The sequence below is a fragment of the Schistocerca americana genome, chromosome 7 (assembly GCF_021461395.2).
Source record: "Schistocerca americana isolate TAMUIC-IGC-003095 chromosome 7, iqSchAmer2.1, whole genome shotgun sequence".
In the NCBI taxonomy this organism is placed as follows: domain Eukaryota; kingdom Metazoa; phylum Arthropoda; class Insecta; order Orthoptera; family Acrididae; genus Schistocerca; species Schistocerca americana.
In genome coordinates this window covers 122,709,499-122,728,979 of record NC_060125.1, presented here as the reverse complement: position 1 = coordinate 122,728,979, position 19,481 = coordinate 122,709,499, and the positions used below count along the sequence as shown (strand labels likewise).

At 44.7% G+C, this 19,481-nt stretch overlaps 1 protein-coding gene across 1 annotated transcript in view; it reads right to left on the bottom strand.

Annotated features, from left to right (window-relative positions):
* Positions 1–19,212, bottom strand: part of LOC124622458 (myrosinase 1-like) — a 78,936-nt gene extending 59,724 nt beyond the window's left edge. The window contains exons 1-2 of the mRNA XM_047148162.1: positions 19,077–19,212; positions 8,031–8,164 (exon numbers count right to left, since the gene is read on the bottom strand). Of these exons, the coding sequence (XP_047004118.1) occupies positions 8,031–8,164; positions 19,077–19,212 (270 nt within the window). The remainder of the gene's footprint in view (positions 1–8,030; positions 8,165–19,076) is intronic.
* Between the last annotated feature and the right edge of the window lie 269 nt (positions 19,213–19,481).

Genomic DNA, 19,481 nt, shown 5'->3' with positions numbered 1-19,481 from the left:
ATATGCCTTATTGTCGTTTCTTGTTACCAATATTAGTTTATTTCCAACAATAAGCAGCTTTCACTCGGTTAATACTCGGCTGAAATCAAACCTCCATTTGGATCAGACTTCCTTAACTCTTGTGCAAAAAGGTGTGCAGTATACTGCTGCATCAATTTTCAACAAGCTGCCACTCGAATTCAAAAATCTTAGCAGTAATCCATGCGCTTTCAAATCGAAACTGAAGAGTTTCCTCATGGGTCACTGCTATTCTGCCGAGGAGTTCCTTGAAAAATTAAGCTGATTCTCATTGTATTGCTGATAGCGTTTGCTTAAACTTATGGACTGATTTTCTTTCAGGTTCATGAACATTTATTTTTATCTGTTATTACTTTTATGTTGTAAGTTCACGTACTGATACGTTCCATGACCTTGGAGATTGGCTCCTCAATTTGGTCCTATGGAACTTGACATGTAAATAAAATAAAAATAAAATAATAGAATGAGATTTTCACTCTGCAGCGGAGTGTGCGCTGATATGAAACTTCCTGACAGATTAAAACTGTGTGCCGGACCGAGACTGGAACTCGGGACCTTTGCCTTTCGCGGGCAAGTGCTCTACCAACTGAGCTACCCAAGCACGACTCACGCCCCGTCCTCGCAGCTTTACTTCTGCCAGTACCTCGTCTCCTACCTTCCAAACTTTACAGAAGCTCTCCTGCGAAGCTTGCAGAACTAGCACTCCTGAAAGAAAGGATATTGCGGAGACATGGCTTAGCCACAGCCTGGGGGATGTTTCCAGAATGAGATTTTCACTCTGCAGCGGAGTGTGCGCTGATATGAAACTTCCTGGCAGATTAAAACTGTGTGCCGGACCGAGACTTGAACTCGAGACCTTTGCCTTTCGCGGGCAAGTGCTCTACCAGTTTGGAATGTAGGAGACGAGATACTGGCAGAAGTAAAGCTGTGAGGACGAGGCGTGAGTCGTGCTTGGTAGAGCACTTGCCCGCGAAAGGCAAAGGTCCCAATTTCGAGTCTCGGTCGGGCACACAGTTTTAATCTGCCAGGAAGTTTCAGTGACGGAATGAACTATCGCAACACCAAAATATAGTTAATCTAGTGTAATTGCCTAGGTATCAGATTTAAGCTATTTACGTTGAAAGATCACTGGTTAATATAAGCACAAAATAAGCCATTGAAAGTGTGAAATGGTGGTAAAGTAGTAACCGTTATATCCACGAGAATGTCGAATGTCAAGATGCAAACATGCATGCATTGTGTTGTACAGGTGCCGGATGTCAGTTTGTGGGATGGAGTTCCATGCCTGTTACAGTCGGTCGGTGGACGGTTAATGACACTGGAGTTGTCATCCGATGATGGCCCATATATGCTCGGTTGGAGACAGATCTGGTGATCGCGCAGGCCAAGGGAACATGTCGACACACTTATCCTGTTGGAAGACACCCCTTGGAATGCTATTCATGAATGGCAGCTCATGTCGAATCACCAGACTGAAGTACACAGTTGCAGTTAGGATGCGTGGGATAGCCACGAGAGTCTTCCTGCTACCATACGGAATCGCACCTCAGACCACAGGTCCAGGTGTAGGTCCAGTGTGTCAAGCACGCACAAGGTTAGTTGCAGGCCTTCAACTGGTCTCTTTATAAACATAATACGGCGATCACTGGCACCGAGGCAAAACCAGAAAACACAACAGACCTTCACCCTGCCCTCCAATGAGCTCTCGTTTCACACGAATGAAGTCACAAATGGAGGTGGTTTGGGATCAGCGGAATGGTTGCGACAGGGCGTCTGGCTTGAAGATTTCCTTGAAGTAACCGGTTTGTAACAGTTCGTTGTGTCACTGTAGTGCTAACTGGTGCTCAAATCGCTGTTGCAGATGAGGTACGATGGACCGGAGCGAGACGCCGAACACGATGGTCTTCATTCTCGGTTGTGCTGCGTGACCGTCCGGAGCCCAGTCCCCTTCCCACCATACATACGTTCTTGAGACCACTGCCGCCAGTAATCACAGACACTGTGAGTATTGCAGAAGAAACATCCAGCTTCTCGTAGCCCTATCATACGACCTCGTCAAAACTCAGTGAGATGTTGATAAAGGTGTCTTCGTCGACTTGAAGGCATTCTTAACTAACATCAAGTCACCACATCTAATCTCAAAGGTAACTAACGCTCACGACCATTACAGCGTAACCTTATGAGCGTCGTCATTGTGGCGCTATTAGCGCCATTATAATACGATTGGCGAGATATTTGAATAGACATAACCTTTCAGATGAAGAAACACGCCTACAGTTTTCGTTTATGTCGTACAACTCCTTCTTGGTGTTGCGATTTTTTTCCGTCAGTGTGTGAGGCTGATACCGTCGGATTGGTCAGAGTGAAAGCAACAGTGCCGCACCAAGCTGTCACAAAGTAACCTGAGGAAAGTGAACGGTCAAAGGAATAAAAAGACAGCGAATTACTAAGAGAACTCATCGAACAACGAAAGATCGCTCACACGTGGCGAGCATGGCCGCCGCACACTGCGAACCCTAGGCTGCGGGCAACTGACAACCGCACGTGAAGCCAAGGCACGGATCGTTGCGGTGCTGAATCTGCTCCTGTATTCATCTCTTGGTCTGCCTCTACAATTCCCCCCCCCCCCCCCCCACACACACACACATACACACTTCCTCCAGTACTAAATTTGTGATACCTCGATGTCTCAGAATATTTCGTATCAACGGATTCCTTCTTCTGGTCAACACAAATTTCTTGTCTCCCCATTCTATGCAGTATTTCCTCATTAGTTATGTGATCTACCCGTCTAATCTTTAGCGTTCTTCTGTAGAACCACATTTCGAAAGATTCTATTCTCTTTTTATCTAAACTGTTTATCGTCCATGTTTTGCTTCCATGCGTGGCTACACTCCGAACAAATACTTTCAGAAAAGACTTCCTAACACTTAAAACTATATTCGATGTTAACAGATTTCTCTTCTTCAGAAATCCTTTTCCTGTCATTGCTAGTCTACATTTTATATCCCTTATACTTCGGCCATTACCAGTTACTTTGCTGTTGAAATAGCATAACTCATCTAATAATTTAAGTATCTCGTTTTCTAATCTGACACCCTTAGCATCACGTGATTTAATTTGACTACATTCCATTATACTTGTGTTTTTTTTTTGTTCATCTTATATTCTCCTTTCGAAACACCGTCCATTCCGTTCAATTGCTCTTTCAATTTCTTCTCCCTGAACTTTAATCCCTATTCCAAACTTCTCTGTCGTTTCCTTTACTGCTTCTCATTGTACAGATAGGGGATAGGCTACAAACTTGCCTCACTCCATTCTCAACCATTGCTTCCCTTTCATGCCCCCCGACTCTTATTCCTGTGCAAGTTGTAAATAGCCCTTCTGCCTGCGTTTTGCTCCTGCTACCTTCAGAATTTCAAATAGTGTATTCCAGTGAACACTATGAAAAGCTTTCTCTAAGTCTACAAATTCTATAAAAGTAGGTTTGCCTTTCCTTTACCAATCTTCTAAGATAACTCGTAGGGTCAGTATTACCTCGCTTCTACCAGTTTTTCCATTATTCTGTAAAGAATTTCTGTTAGTATCTTGCAGCCATCGCTTGCTTACATGATTCGGCAATTTCTGCACCTGTCAGCAAGTGCTTTCTTTCGAACTGGAATTACCACATTCTTCTTGAAGTCTGAGGCTATTTTGAATGCCTCAAGCATCTTGTACACCAAATGGAGGAGATTTATCATGGCTGGCTCTCCTAAGGTTATCAGTAATTCTGATGGAATATCGTCTACTCCCGAGGCCTTGTTTCGGGTTAGATCTTTCAGAGCTTTGTCAAATTCTTCTCGGAAGATCATTTTTCCCATCTCGTCTTCATCTAAGTCCACTTCTTTTTCAATAATAGTGCTTTCAAATTCATGTCCCTTGTATAGTTCCTCTATACACTCCTTCCACCTTTCACCCTTCCCTTCTTGCCTTAGGACTGATTCACCATCTGAGTTCTTCATATTTGTACAGCTGCTTCTCTTTCCCTCAAAGGCCTCTTTAATTTTCATTTAGGACGTATCTATCTTTCATTTAGTGAAATATGCTTCTAAATCCTGACATTTGTCCTCTAGCCATTCCTGCTTAGACATTTTGCACTTCATGTTGATCTCATTTTTCAGTCGTTATATTACCTTTCACCTGCTTCGTTTATGGCATTTTTATATTTTCTCCCTTCATCGATTAAATTAAATATCTCTTGTGTTACCCAAAGATTTCTACAAGCCCTTGTCTTTTTACCTACTTGGTCCTTTGCTGCTTTCACTATTTCGTCTCTGAAAGCTACCCATTCTCCTTCTACTGTACTCCTTTCCCCTGTTCTTGTCACTCGTTCCCTAATTTTTCCTGTTAAACTCTCAGCAAACTTTAGTTCTTTGAACTTATCCAGGTCCCATCTCTGTAATTTCCTACCTTTCTCCAGTTTCTGCAGTTTTAATCTGCAGTTCATAACCAATAAATTGCGATCCGAGTCCACATTTGCCCCTATAAATTTAAAATCTGGTTTCTAAATCTCTGTCTAACCATTACATAATCAATCGGAAACATTCCGGTGCCTCCAGCTCTTTTACACGAATATAACCTTATTTCATGGTTCTTAAACCAAGTGTTGGCGATGATTTAATTATGATCTGTGAATAACTCCACAAGGTTTCCGTTGCTTCCTTTTCCTACTATCGAATTCCAGTCGCACATTACAATTAAATTTTCATCTCCTTTACTACCTGAATACTTTCTTTTTTTTTTTTGCGTCAAAGTACATTTCCTCAATCTCTTCATCATCTGCGGAGCTAGTTGGCATGTAAACTTGTACTACTGGAGTAGGCTTGGGCTTCATGTCTGTCTTGGCTACGATAATGCGTTCAGGATACTGTTGATAGTAGCTTACCCGCATTCTTGCTTTCTTATTCATTACTAAAGTCACTCCTCCGTTACCCGAATTTGAGTTTGTAATTATAATGCTATATTCACCTGACCAGAAGTTCTGTTCTTCCTGCTACCGGCCTTTACTAATTCGAACTGTATCTAACTTAAACCTATCAGTTTCCATTTTTAAATTTTCTATCCTACCCGCCCGATTAAGGGATCTAAAATTCCACGCTCCGATCCGTTTTGTTTCTGTTTCTGCTAATAACTACAGCCTCCTGAGTAGTCCCCGCCCGGAGATCCGAATGGGGACTATTTTACCTCCGGAATATTTTACCCAAGATGGTTACATCATCATCTAACCATACAGTAGAACTGCGTGTCCTCGGGAAAAATTACGGCTGTGGTCTCCGTTTGCTTTCAGCCGTTCCCCGTACCAGCAGAGTAAGGTCGTTGATGTTACAAGGACAGACGAGTCAATCATCCAGACTGTTGCCCCTGGAACTGCTAAAAAGGCTGCAGCTTCTCTTCGGGAATCACACATTTGTGTGGCCTCTCAACAGTTACAGTTACGGTACGGCCATCTGTATCGCTGAGGCATGCAAGCCTCCCCACCGACGGCAAGGTCCATGGTTCATGATGGGAGGGGGTGAGACGAAATTATGTACTTTCTCATTAATAGTGAGAGTGCCGAACTATCTGTTGCAAATGATGTAAGAGAGAGAATTAAGAAAATAAGATCGTTAAAGTCCCGAGGTAGAGCTGTCACACACTGCAAGCACGTAAACGTCTGGACAATTGGTCTGGATACCCATTTCATCGACATTATGCGTTGACGACAACGAGAAACTCTGATGGATAAGTGAAGATATCAGTTGGCCACAGTCGACGTGTCTGAATTCTATAAAGAATGGCAGCGATGCCATTGTGGCGACGAACTGCGCTTTCTTAGCCGCCAGCAAGAACTTCTTCAGACCCTTTTACAGGAATGTGCAAGAACCACATCCCAAAATAACTACCTAGTAGGAATGGAAGAGTTGCTCCTTTTTAATTAAATATTTTTGTAATCCATATATTCGTTTCAACAACAAGATTTATACTCTGTTCTGTGTCAAATGTCTTGTGATTAAACTCATTTGTTGGTTGTTGTAAGTTTTTGATTGAGTGTATTTATTTTACTGTGGTGTATGCCATCTAGCACAGTTATCTACAAACTATATTTCATTCTTGATATTTAATTATGTGGTAGTGTTGCTGAAACTGTTTCCATTACAAGTGTTTGGGAAAGATATCTGCAGTAGGTATGGCAGTTGGCAACTGGAAGCAACAGTGATGAATGTGAATGCTGACTCTCTTTCCTTTCGCTATGTGATTCTTTGATGGGAAGTAAAATGTACTTGGAACGTTACACTGACAGCAGAAATCCCCGCTACTGTACTTACATAGCATTGTCTTAATGAACCGAGGAAGGAGACACAGATGGAATATACTGCATTTTTTCAGTGAAGTATGTGGTTTTGCACTACAGAGAATGCATGGATTGTAACTTCAGTATTGAACAGTGATTCAGATTTCGCATTCAGCCCGGTTATCGATTTGGAGGAAAGGTGAGCTGTAGTCGGGCTCCCTAGCACGGCTGCAGCTTGTTCCCACGGACGGAGCCGGCGGTGCTGCGTGCATGTCACTCGGGACTGTCCGCTTACATGACAGAGACCATAAACACCGCCGCCATGCACTCGTCCGACATTTCTCGCCGTTGTTTGAAGCCATCAGTTCACGCCATTGACAGTCAAGAGGTGGACCTTGCTTGTTTGCGTTTTTCGATCCACATCGCTCTCTGGACATATTGCCACAGTTTCGACGCCTTTCGATTTGCTCCAGTCTTTGTTAATGGCTAGGCGTTGACTTCGAGAAGTGAGCTGTCATTCAACCAGAGGAGCCAGATGTTCCACTAGTCTCTGCGTCATTACCAGTGCAAGCGATAATAAACTGTGTTCTACCCACACCAGGCGGGGTAGACAATTAACCTTTCCTACTCAGAGAATGCTAGGAACCTGAACACGAGGCTTTAGCTATAGGTTCGAAGGTACTTTACGAGGGGTGTTCAATAAGCAATGCAACACTTTTTTTCTGAAAGCAGAGTGGCTTTATTCACGATTCTCGTACATTATTCCCCCTATTTTGCCTACAAAACCCTATGTTTTGAACATAATCTCCGTTCAGTGCGACAGCCTTACGCCACTTTACTGGGAGGACCTTTGTCGCCGCATAGTACCACGCTTCTGGTCGACGTCAGAGCCCACGTCTTGCTTCATCCATGACCTCCCCATCAACCCATCCCGCGTAGTGCACCCTTCATTGGGCCAAACACATGGAAGTCGGAAGGTGCGAGATCCGGGCTGTAGGGCGTGTGAGGAGGAACGGTCCAGTGAAGTTTTGTGAGCCCCTCTGGGGTGTGCAGACTTGTGTGAGGCGCGTATGAATATCTGCGACGTTCTCGTTTCCCGCCAAAAGAAGGTCAAGGACAACTCTCTGCAACACATCTTAGTTTAAGACGCCATTTTGAAGTCAACGTATAGCGCCATCACCTATCGGAACTTCATGAAACTATAGGAGCTGAACCGGGAATATTCCACATTGTCCATAACAGATTCCGCATTTTTTTCAACCAAAATAAAAAGTGTTGCACTACTTATTGAACGTCCCCCCCCCCCCCCCCCGTACTTTCCACTTTCATAAAAAGACACAGTTTTAAAGAATAAAAGGTAATTATTTTAGTGTCCCTGAAGTTAACATTTCTCATTAGATATGTTCCTGTACTACTGATCCGTGAAATTTCGTATAAAGAAGGACTACTGTAAAAATATTATACCAGTTAGTTGTAGGAAAGGCAAATGGTTGTATGAGTTATTGCGAATTAACACTAAAGCGTCACAGAAGCCAGAAACACATTTTTGCTAGGGCATTAGCTGTTGCAAACAAGAGATATTTTAAAAAATAAGCAGACGATTCCTACCACTCTCAGCACAATCGCCTTTGCTTACCAACTTGAAGAGTCCTTTAGCACTCGCTCGATTCGTCACATGAGTTGTGGCAGACAGAATACTCACGTTTAGCGCGCTCAGCATCTGCACGTCCTCCTGGTACTTGTGGTACGAGTCGCAGGCCACGTCGCCGTTGTCGCCGTTCGTGCCGTACTCCGGGTGTTCGTGCAGCATGTGATCCCAGATGTTCTCGCCCTTGCCTGCGTACAAAGCGAATCATTGTTTGACGAAGTGTAGAACATGTTTGCTCGAAACGACAAGAGCTACAAAATAGGTAATTTCTGAGAAATACCTACCTCATCGCTCCCCCCTGAGATATAGTGGTAAGATGGACAAGTGGTTAGTCCGTCAAAAACTGAACACAGATCAGGCATGAAAATAGGAACAAGGTGTACTGAAGTGCGAAAAAGCAAAATAGAACCAGTGAATGGTCCAAGATTAACAAGTGGAACATTGCGCACATTCTAGTAGCTAGAGCGTCGTGGTTATGTGGTTGCGGTGTTGAACTGCTATGTGGATGACCCGGTTTCGAAACTGTTTCACGCAGATTACTTTTTTCTAAATTTATTTTTTCTCCAAATTATTAACTGTGCGCCCGGTCACTGAGACATTTGTTCTCTTTCTGTTGTCTTGGCAGCTCTCATACTATGCACTGTTTATAGAATATGAGCCATGTGGTAAGGATACGCTACCGTCTCAAGTCTATGTGATGAATAATGAGAGCAGGCGAGATACCACATATATGTATAGACGTTTCACAGAAATGAATGCAACAAGTAAAATGCTGTGAACTATGTTACAACAAAACAATTCAAGAGCCAAGACTTCCAATATGGAACGCAACTTCAAAAACGTTCAAAACGTATATTTTGACGGAGCACAGAGAAACCGTGCGATTGTGAAGCTGTTGCTTTCATTTGTTGCAACTTACGTGACAAACTATTATGTGTTCATCATTTCCTTGGGAGTGATGACATCACATTCATATGAACACCTAAATCGGGCAAGGAGGCATATCTCACTCACATACTGGGCATATAAATTAGGTACGTACGTCGATAAGAGATTCCTAGCGTATGACACACGTACTGTCACTAGTGCTTTTTTACGGAGGAGAGTTCGGATGACTTGTCGCCTTGTCATCAAACGTTTGCGATTCCCATTCGAAAGCCACTTCCTTACGGCTGCTAATAGAGTAGTTGTGATGAATCAGCTGTCATTATAGGTCCCTACCTCACACCTCGCTGTTGCAAACGGACATTGCACCGCGACACACACACAAATTTGAATAAAGGGGACAGACAGGACGGCTTATGGCTCTGAAAAGAGGGCGCCGTGCATTTACTGCGGCTGCTCCGCCGCCCGTCGAGAAGCAGGCGGAAAGGAGCTTCTCGCAGACGCCCTGCGGTTGCTAAGTAGGCGGGGTGCGAGACGACGCTGAAAGCAGAAGATCGTAGAGGTATCACCTTACAAACGCCGCCACCGGCCTTCTTTAGCACAGAGGAATTTATGAGGAATTTGTCAAACACCAACGCGTATTTCCACAAAAAGACAGAGAAAAGTATCTTGCTGGCTGACTTGTAGATGGAGGAGGGGCCACAGTTTGTTCTAGAAATTTCTACCGAACAATGTATGAGGTGAATGCAGTTAGCTGACAACTTCATGACTCGCAGAGTGGGAGACATTCCGTTTCTAACGGGCGTGGTGATCGTCCGCAAGGAGAGTTCACGCTAACGAGCTGAGGTTTATTCTCAACTGGGCACTGCGCGGCGAGGGGATCTCTGGCAGGTGTTGGTAGGACACACTTCGCTGGGTAGCGTTTTGAGACTTTGCTAGCAAGGTGTGAGTGAACAGTCTCACAATTAGGTTCGGAAGTGCTGATTTCGCCTCTAGGAATGGCAGCATTCGTTTCTCTGGGAGCAGAGAAACTAAGATGTGATTCTTCGTGAAGACTGAGGTATTACGAAGTGCTTCTTCACGACCGCACACTTGAGCTAAGTCTCTGCTCCTGGCTTATGAACAAGCAGAATTCTTGGCCTGTGGCCGGCATTGCACGGAAGTGGCTTCGAAACTAGGAGTTTGCGGACGCTGTTTCGTGTCCTCTGTGCAGTCACAATATTTTTAGCTACGCAGCGCACGTTCTCGGCACCGAGCAGCTCGGCGCTGGTGAACTGCTCTTCACAGCAGTGAATTCGGTGATATAAGCACCACGGCCAGCAAAATAAGGAATTTTTAACAGTAGCTATATTAAGATCCAGTTGCTTGATCACAGTGCTCTTTATCGTCAGTGCCGCACAGGGTGGAGGTTTCCTTTGTTTCGATGCTAAATAGTATCAACCATTTCCGTTGATTAAATAGTGAGGCGACTTCTAAGTCATACATGTTCTGCCAACCTCAAATTTAGATTAATGGCTAAGAGTTAAAGATCTATGTCTGTAGTTTTTCAATTTTAATATTTTTCTTCGAAAGTTGTTTTCATTAAAAAAAATATAGTATCAGTGCCTAGTTGTTCTACTTCTCCTAGGGTTAGACTCCAAGTACTGATTCTGATTAAGTTATAGTGGAGTACTGTTACTACTTAGGTAATGACTCCACATGTTATTCTCAGTTGCAGGTTGTCAATGGCAGGGCTAATTTAATTCACCTTTTAGGCGGGACCACAGAATAGCGAATACGACTTTGACAGCGTTCGAACACACACACTCAACCGATGTAGCACTGGCAGCTTACAGCTGCTTCAGGAACCAATGTTCCTCGATAATTATGTATTGGTGGCTCACGTATGTCCGTCAATATGTGAGCTGTCCAACACTGTGACTCATTATCGGTGGTGAAGAGACAGACCGCTTGATAGTGGAATCAGCAACAATGACATTGGGCCATGAATGAGTGCAAGAATGTGCTCTTAACCGATGAGTCTGTCGCGCTTCGGTCAGCGGGTGGAGGAATGTAAAATTATTGGGGCCTCGTGGAAAGAGGCCAAGGTGTTAGTGGCACGGTCTTAGTCTTGGGAGCTGTGACAGTGGATACAGGAATCAGTGATATGAATATTTACATTCGTGACCATACAGCTTGCTGTGTGATATTACACTTATAGATGCTGCTATACTTTTTGCAAGAATTAGTGGTAAGACATAGGGAGATAACAAATGCTCTTGATTTTTCTTAACTATTGCTTTTTCCATAAATCTTATGTACGTGTTTTTATTTTCTTAAGTCTTGCTTCCATCATCAATCCCAACATCAGAACTGCGTTTATTGATCCGAATCCAAAACTGATCGTCCTCTAACAGATCCTCAACTGTCTTTTCCATTCTTCTATAACTTGGACGCTTGAGCCCTTAGGCTGATTGTGCGATAGGTCTCACAAATACGGACTACGTGAAATTTATTGCAAACCGCCTGGATCCCATCGTACTTTACGTTTTGCCGAATGGCGATAGGATCTTCCAGCAGGATAACTGTCAGTGTTACATGCAGTATCGATGTTTCTGTCAACCACTCACATCTACATGCCCTCAGGGGCTCAGCATTCGTTTTCTGAGTATGGGCTTCGCGACCCCAGGGTTCATGAACTGTAGACCGGTACGCGATACCTGTCCTCTGTCACTGTAAGCTGTGGGCATGCTTCAGCTCTCACTGTACAGTACAGCGGTGGAATGTTGTGTGCCACAGGAAAAGGGGATCTTGGCTTGACCGCCCGGATCACGAGGATTCTAATAACCTCTGTAATAAACGCCTAAATCTCAAGGTGTGCTACGCGCCGATGAGTGGCACGCAACAGTTGTTAGTGGGCAATATCTGGGGAATCTACGGCACCTTAGTGGTATGAGGATTACGCAGGAAGGTGGGGCTCTGTCTAGGTTGACTTTTACTCCCTTACCTGCTCGTGGGGTCGAGGTGAAACCGTCGAAATTTCCTCATAGTAGACTGGGTGGGCCCCTGGTAGGTACCAACAACCAGCATAACAAGAGGGCTAATGTAGCCAGTCCTCCTGACTCAGAGACTATACAGAGTTCTTCCGTATATAGTAACAGAAGGCATCCTGCTGTTCAGAATGTATTTTCGATTGCGAAGCGAAAAGAGGGCAGCAGTGACAACGTTTCGCTTTCTTATGTTCAAAAAAAGTTTAGAGAACATCGCAAATACTCTGAAATTAGTCTAGCTAGTGTCTAATGGAACAATGTTGTTTGAATCTGTTAGTTCACAACAAGTAATGAATCTATGGAAAGCTAAAAGCCTTGGGGGATATGCCTTAGAAACGGAACCCCACAACACCTTGATCCATAGCGAAGGTGCTGCGTCACATAGAGATCTGTTTGAAATTCCAAAGGAGGAACCGAAGAATGAGTGGGCGCATGAACAGTTCGTTGATGTGCAAAATATATGAAAATGATGCATGGGGAGCTCGTATAATCTGACTCCCTCATCGTTACACTGAATAGCACCAAAGTCCCGGAGGTAGGTTTTCTTCACCTAAGCGTATGGCCCTTTGCCCCGAAACCAGTGCACTGTTTTAAAAGCAAGAGCTCTGGCACACCTTAGAATGTAAGGCTGTAGCCACTTGGTGAAAAGCAAGGTCGCCCATGATGGAGCTGGATGCTTCTCTCCGAAGTATGTAACTTGCTCTTGTGATCACCCTGCTGGAGTAGGGACTGCAGTGTGTTTCTTGAAGAAGGAAGACACGGGATATTACAACATCGAAACGCATCCTGTACGATAAGACCAAGAAGATGTATAAGGCCATTGAGACTCCCACATTCACTACATCATTTTCCTTCCGCCATTAAAAAGCCTATTTCGACAGCCAACGCTTCTACACAAACAGAGGTTCCTAGTGTCAGCTCTAGTACCTGTACCTACGTTTGTCAGTGCACTTGTCAAGCTGCAGTTTTTTCAAAGCCCATAGCCCTCTCAAGAACATCAGATGGAGCCACTGTTGCCACAACGCCCAGAGACACCGGTCAGCCGATGGCAGAGAATTTTACAGCGACTACTGCCAATGTCAGCCAGGATCTAGGGATTCGCCAATACCATGCGTGGTGTCACCGCAAGGCACCACACTTGCTAGGTTGTGGGCTTCAAATCGGCCGCGGTCCGTCAGTACACATCGGACCCGCGAGTCGCCACTGTCGACGCTAGCAGACCGAGCGCCGCCACTCGGCTGGTCTTACGAGAAAAGCTAGCGCACTGACCAATTCTACAGCCGACTTTAATAGGAATGGTTCACTTGTTATAGCTTCAGAGATCTCATTTGCAGAGCCGCTAGTTAGCATAGCCTTCAGCTAAGTCAGTAGCTACGACCTAGCCCGGCGCCACGTACAGTTTATGGATTGACAATTGATCAATGTTGAAGCAATCAGAATTGTAAAGAAGTATTCGCAGTTCAGTCTATAACTGCACTTGTAAATGTTATTGTACAAAGTCAAGATCGACGTTCACCGCTGAAGCTGAATTAAAGCTAAGTATTCCTGTCTACTAACTTTCTAATCACCTAAGATGTTCCAGATAAATCCCGTCAAGTATAGTTCATTGATCCTCACGTCAGCCTACGTGATCAACGCGTGCAATTAATGGCCACACCTCGTGATCAGACTAAGAGTCAAATTGCGTGACTCATCCGGGTCACCTTTTTCCGCGAGGGCCGTAGTTCCACCTCATACATAACACCATGCAACTGTGGAGAGGGGCAAGTTGGACTTCAGATCCAACAATCCTGAATCTTACAACGGCCCGTTCTCCGTGTGGGAGCTGGAATCGACACTGTCTGAGACTCGTAATACTGCACCAGGTCACGACCAAATCCGCTAATGCAAGCGTCGACATTTACCTACACCATCAAAGAAAATCGTCCTCGAAAGTTTTCATTTGACATGGCCGACAGGTAAGTTCCCTAACTCGTGGAGAGAGTTTTGACGCCTCTCCTCAAACTAGGGAAGGACCGCACATGTGCCAGTAGTTATGAGAGTATCACTTAACGAGCTGTGTCGGAAAGACCCAAAAGTGAATGGTTAACCGTCGTTTGGCCTGGTTGTTGGACGCTAGGCAACTCCTTAGCCACCCTTATTGTGGATTCCGGAGACTCCGGTCCACTGTCGACAACCTGACCAACCTGGAGGCGGCTGTTGAGCAGGCTTTCCTATGCCAACATCTTTGACATCAATAAGGCGTACGATACTACCCCAAGACATAGTATTGTAGAGAAACTTCATCAATGAGGATTTCTTGGCCACCTACCCATCTTGATATGATCTTTCCAGTCTGAGCAGTTTTTTCATTCCACGTTGGTGGAACGCTATCGAATCGTTTTGAGCAAGAGAATGGTGTCCCACAGGGCAGTGTTTTAAGTGTAACCCGATTTGCCATAGCCATAACTGCTATCATGTCCACGGTACAGGGTTCTGTACAACGTTTATTATTTGTGGACGATTTTGCTGTTTCTGTTCCTCCTGCAGTCTTGCAACTCCTAGCCGTCAGTTGCAGCTTACAGTGCAGAGGTAAGAGGAGTGGGCTGTAAACACAGGTTTAGAGTTTTCTGCAGATAAGTGTGTTGTTGTCCATTTTAATTATTCCCGTCGTATTTTTAATTTTCCTGACTTTCATGTGAAAGATACCATTCTACACTCAGCGTGGTCGCTGGGCCTCGTTTCCCACTTCGACCTATTGTGGATTTAGTGCAGTACACCTCCGAGACCTGTAAGCCAGAACACAGAAGGCACTGAATATCATAGAGTGCCTTAGCTATAGCTCTTGGCGAGCAGACAGGGCACATCTGCTCCAGTTTTATAGGGATTTCACGTGTTTGCAACCAGACTATGGGTGCACAGTGTACGGGTCAGCGAGGCCTTCCTATGTAAAGATTATTGACACTATCCATCATGAGGAGATTGGGCTGACCACCAGTTCTTACAGGATCAGCCCCAACCATGGTCTCTGTGCAGAGGCAGGGGAACCACCATTCACCATCCTGTGGAGGCACCTGATAGTGCTTCAGGCATGTAGGTTCCTCGCAGCTCGGACTTCACCTGTATACCGCCCTGTTCCTCGTCCACCTCTGGAACGGCTGTTCTCCAATCGTCCACAAGCAACAACGCCATTTGGGGTCCACGAGCAACATGTACTAGAGTCACTTGGTGTGCAACATGTACAACCCCAAATCCAATGTTGTAACTGCCTGCCACCCTGGTTACTGCAGAGCCCCAGAGTAATTTTGGATTTAATACAGGACATCACAGAAGTTGGGAAGGAAAACATAGGTACAAAGAACGTAGCTGCGAAGAAACCATGGGTAACAGAAGAAATACTTCAGTTGATTGATCAAAGGCGGAAGTACAAACATGTTCCGGGAAAATCAGGAATACAGAAATACAAGTCGCTGAGGAATGAAATAAATAGGAAGTGCAGGGAAGCTAAGACGAAATGGCTGCAGGAAAAAAGTGAAGACATCGAAAAAGATATGATTGTCGGAAGGACAGACTCAGCATACAAGAAAGTCAAAACAGCCTTTGGTCACATTAAAAGCAACGGTGGTAACATTAAGAGTGCAACGGGAATCCCACTGTTAAATGCAGAGGAGAGAGCAGATAGGTGGAAAGAATACATTGAAAGCCTCTATGAGGGTGAAGATTTGTCTGATGTGATAGAAGAAGAAACAGGAGTCGATTTAGAAGAGATAGGGGATCCAGTATTAGAATCGGAATTTAAAAGAGCTTTGGAGGACTTACGGTCAAATAAGGCAGAAGGGATAGATAACATTCCATCAGAATTTCTAAAATCATTAGGGGAAGTGGCAACAGAACGACTATTCACGTTGGTGTGTAGAATATATGAGTCTGGCGACATACCATCTGACTTTCGGAAAAGCATCATCCACACAATTCCGAAGACGGCAAGAGCTGACAAGTGCGAGAATTATCGCACAATCAGCTTAACAGCTCATGCATCGAAGCTGCTTACAAGAATAATATACCGAAGAATGGAAAAGAAAATTGAGAATGCGCTAGGTGACGATCAGTTTGGCTTTAGGAAAAGTAAAGGGACGAGAGAGGCAATTCTGACGTTACGGCTAATAATGGAACCAAGGCTAAAGAAAAATCAAGACACTTTCATAGAATTTGTCGACCTGGAAAAAGCGTTCGACAATATAAAATGGTGCAACCTGTTCGAGATTCTGAAAAAAGTAGGGGTAAGCTATAGGGAGAGACGGGTCATATACAATATGTACAACAACCAAGAGGGAATAATAAGAGTGGACGATCAAGGACGAAGTGCTCGTATTAAGAAGGGTGTAAGACAAGGCTGTAGCCTTTCGCCCCTACTCTTCAATCTGTACATCGAGGAAGCAATGATGGAAATAAAAGAAAGGTTCAGGAGTGGAATTAAAATACAAGGTGAAAGGATATCAATGATACGATTCGCTGATGACATTGCTATCCTGAGTGAAAGTGAAGAAGAATTAAATGATCTGCTGAACGGAATGAACAGTCTAATGAGTACACAGTATGGTTTGAGAGTAAATCGGAGAAAGACGAAGGTAATGAGAAGTAGTATAAATGAGAACAGCGAGAAACTTAACATCAGGATTGATGGTCACGAAGTCAATGAAGTTAAGGAATTCTGCTACCTAAGCAGTAAAATAACCAATGACGGACGGAGCAAGGAGGGCATCAAAAGCAGACTCGCTATGGCAAAAAAGGCATTTCTGGCCAAGAGAAGTCTACTAATATGAAATACCGGCCTTAATTTGAGGAAGAAATTTCTGAGGATGTAGTCTGGAGTACAGCATTGTATGGTAGTGAAACATGGACTGTGGGAAAACCGGAACAGAAGAGAATCGAAGCATTTGAGATGTGGTGCTATAGACGAATGTTGAAAATTAGGTGGACTGATAAGGTAAGGAATGAGGAGGTTCTACGCAGAATCGGAGAGGAAAGGAATATGTGGAAAACACTGATAAGGAGAAGGGACAGGATGATGGGACATATGCTAAGACATGAGGGAATGACTTCCATGGTACTAGAGGGAGCTGTAGAGGGCAAAAACTGTAGAGGAAGACAGGGATTGGAATACGTCCAGCAAATAATTGAGGGCGTAGGTTGCAAGTGCTACTCTGAGATGAAGAGGTTAGCACAGGAAAGGAATTCGTGGCGGGCCGCATCAAACCAGTCAGTAGACTGATGACAAAAAAAAAAAGAAACAGATCGCAAACATTCAATCTCAAAAACAATCTAAGCGCGCCTACGTGTAGGAGCATTCAAATATATGACCTGCTTCGGCTAAAGCTCGTAACGTAGTGACAATGCATTGAATTATACTTAGTCATTACTCACGATTCCCAAAGAGTACTCATGGAGAGCTCATGGAGAGCTGCATCAAACCAGTCTCAGGACTGAAGACCACAACAACAACAACAAACGGGTATTCATTGGACAAATATATTATACTAGAAATGACATGTGATTACATTTTCACGCAATTTGGATGCATAGAACCTGAGAAATCAGTACTCAGAACAACCACCTCTGGCCATAATAACGGCATTGACACGCCTGGACATTGAGTCAAACAGAGCTTGGATGGCGTGTACAGGTACAGCTGCCCATGCAGCTTCAAAACGTGACCACAGTTCATCAAGAGTAGTGACTGGCGTATTGTGACGAGCCAGTTGCTCGGCCATCATTGACCAGACGTTTTCAATTGGTGAGAGATCTGGAGAATTTGCTGGCCAGGGCAGCTTATCCAGAAAGGCCCATACAGGACCTGCAAGATTCGGTGGTGCATTATCGTGCTGAAATGTAGGGTTTCGTAGGGATCGAATGAAGGGTAGAGCCACGGGTCGTAACACATATTAAATGTAACGTCCACTGTTCAAAGTGCCGTCAATGCGAACAAGAGGGACCGAGACGTGTGACTAGTGGCACCCCATACCATCACGCCGGGTGTTACGCCAGTATGGCGATGACGGATACACGCTTCCAATGTGCGTTCACCGCGATGTCGCCAAACACGGATGCGACCATCATGATACTGTAAAAAGAACATGCGTTCATCCGAAAAAATGACGTTTTGCCATTCGTGCACCCAGGTTCGTCGTTGAGTACATCATCGGAGGCGCTCCTGTCTGTGATGCAGCGTCAAGGGTAACCGCAGCCATGGTCTCCGAGCTGATAGTTCATGCTGCTGCAAACGTCGTCGAACTGGTCGTGCAGATGGTTGTTCTCTTGAAAACGTCCCCATGTGTTGACTCAGGGATCGAGACGTGGCTGCACGATCCGTTACAGCAATCCGATAAGATGCCTGTCATCTCGACTGCTAGTGATACGAGGCCGTTGGGATCCAGCACGACGTTCCGTAATACCCTCCTGAACCCACCGATTCCATGTTCTGGTAACAGTCATTTGATCTCGACCAACGCGAGCAGCAATGTCGTGATACGATAAACCGCAATCGCGATAGGTTACAATCCGACCTTTATCAAAGTCGGAAACGTGATGGTAGGCATTTCTCCTCCTTACACGAGGCATGACAACAACGTTTAGCCGGCCGAAGTGGCCGTGCGGTTAAAGGCGCTGCAGTCTGGACCCGCAAGACCGCTACGGTCGCAGGTTCGAATCCTGCCTCGGGCATGGATGTTTGTGATGTCCTTAGGTTAGTTAGGTTTAACTAGTTCTAAGTTCTAGGGGACTAATGACCTCAGCAGTTGAGTCCCATAGTGCTCAGAGCCATTTGAACCATTTGAACAACAACGTTTCACCAGGCAACGCCGGTCAACTGCTGCTGTATGAGGAATCGGTTGGTAACTTTCCTCATGTCAGCACGCTGCAGGTGTCGCCACCGGCGCCAACCTTGTGTGAATGCTCTGAAAAGCTAATCATTTGCATATCACAGCATCTTCTTCCTGTCGGTTAAATTTCGCGTCTGTAGCACGTCATCTTCGTGGTGTAGCAATTTTAATGGCCAGTAGTGTATGATGTCAGTAAAGTAAGCACTGTATTTCAGAAGAAAAGTTGAGATGACGCAAATCAGTTACCATAGATACGTTGTTCGAAAATGCGTGCAATTTACTTTGAACGCCTGCGAACAGATCAGATGGTTTTGCTGGCATGAACTCACCATCCTCATTCCACGCTCCCTCGATCTGGTAGGACGCCGTGGCGGTCCCCAAAAGGAAACCTTCCGGGAACTGGTTAACAGCTGTTTGTGCCGTAGCGACACTGAGCAGAGCTGCCAACAGAATCGGCGTCAACATTGTGTACAGACAACAATTAAACGCGGTAATTGGATTCCGTATATATACGTTCTGTGATACTTCACAATATTACTCAGCATCTTTACGCGGTGGACAAACAAAGTAATACGTGAAGGTTATCGCTGATTCTAATCTGGCAATAGCGATATCAAGTCGTCTCGCTTTTGAAAAGATTTTCGGTAAGTGGTGAGGTGTGATTTGTCGATTACCAAGGACGGAAAGAGGGCAAAAACCAGTACAGCGAAGCAGGAAAAGCGCTTATAGATCAG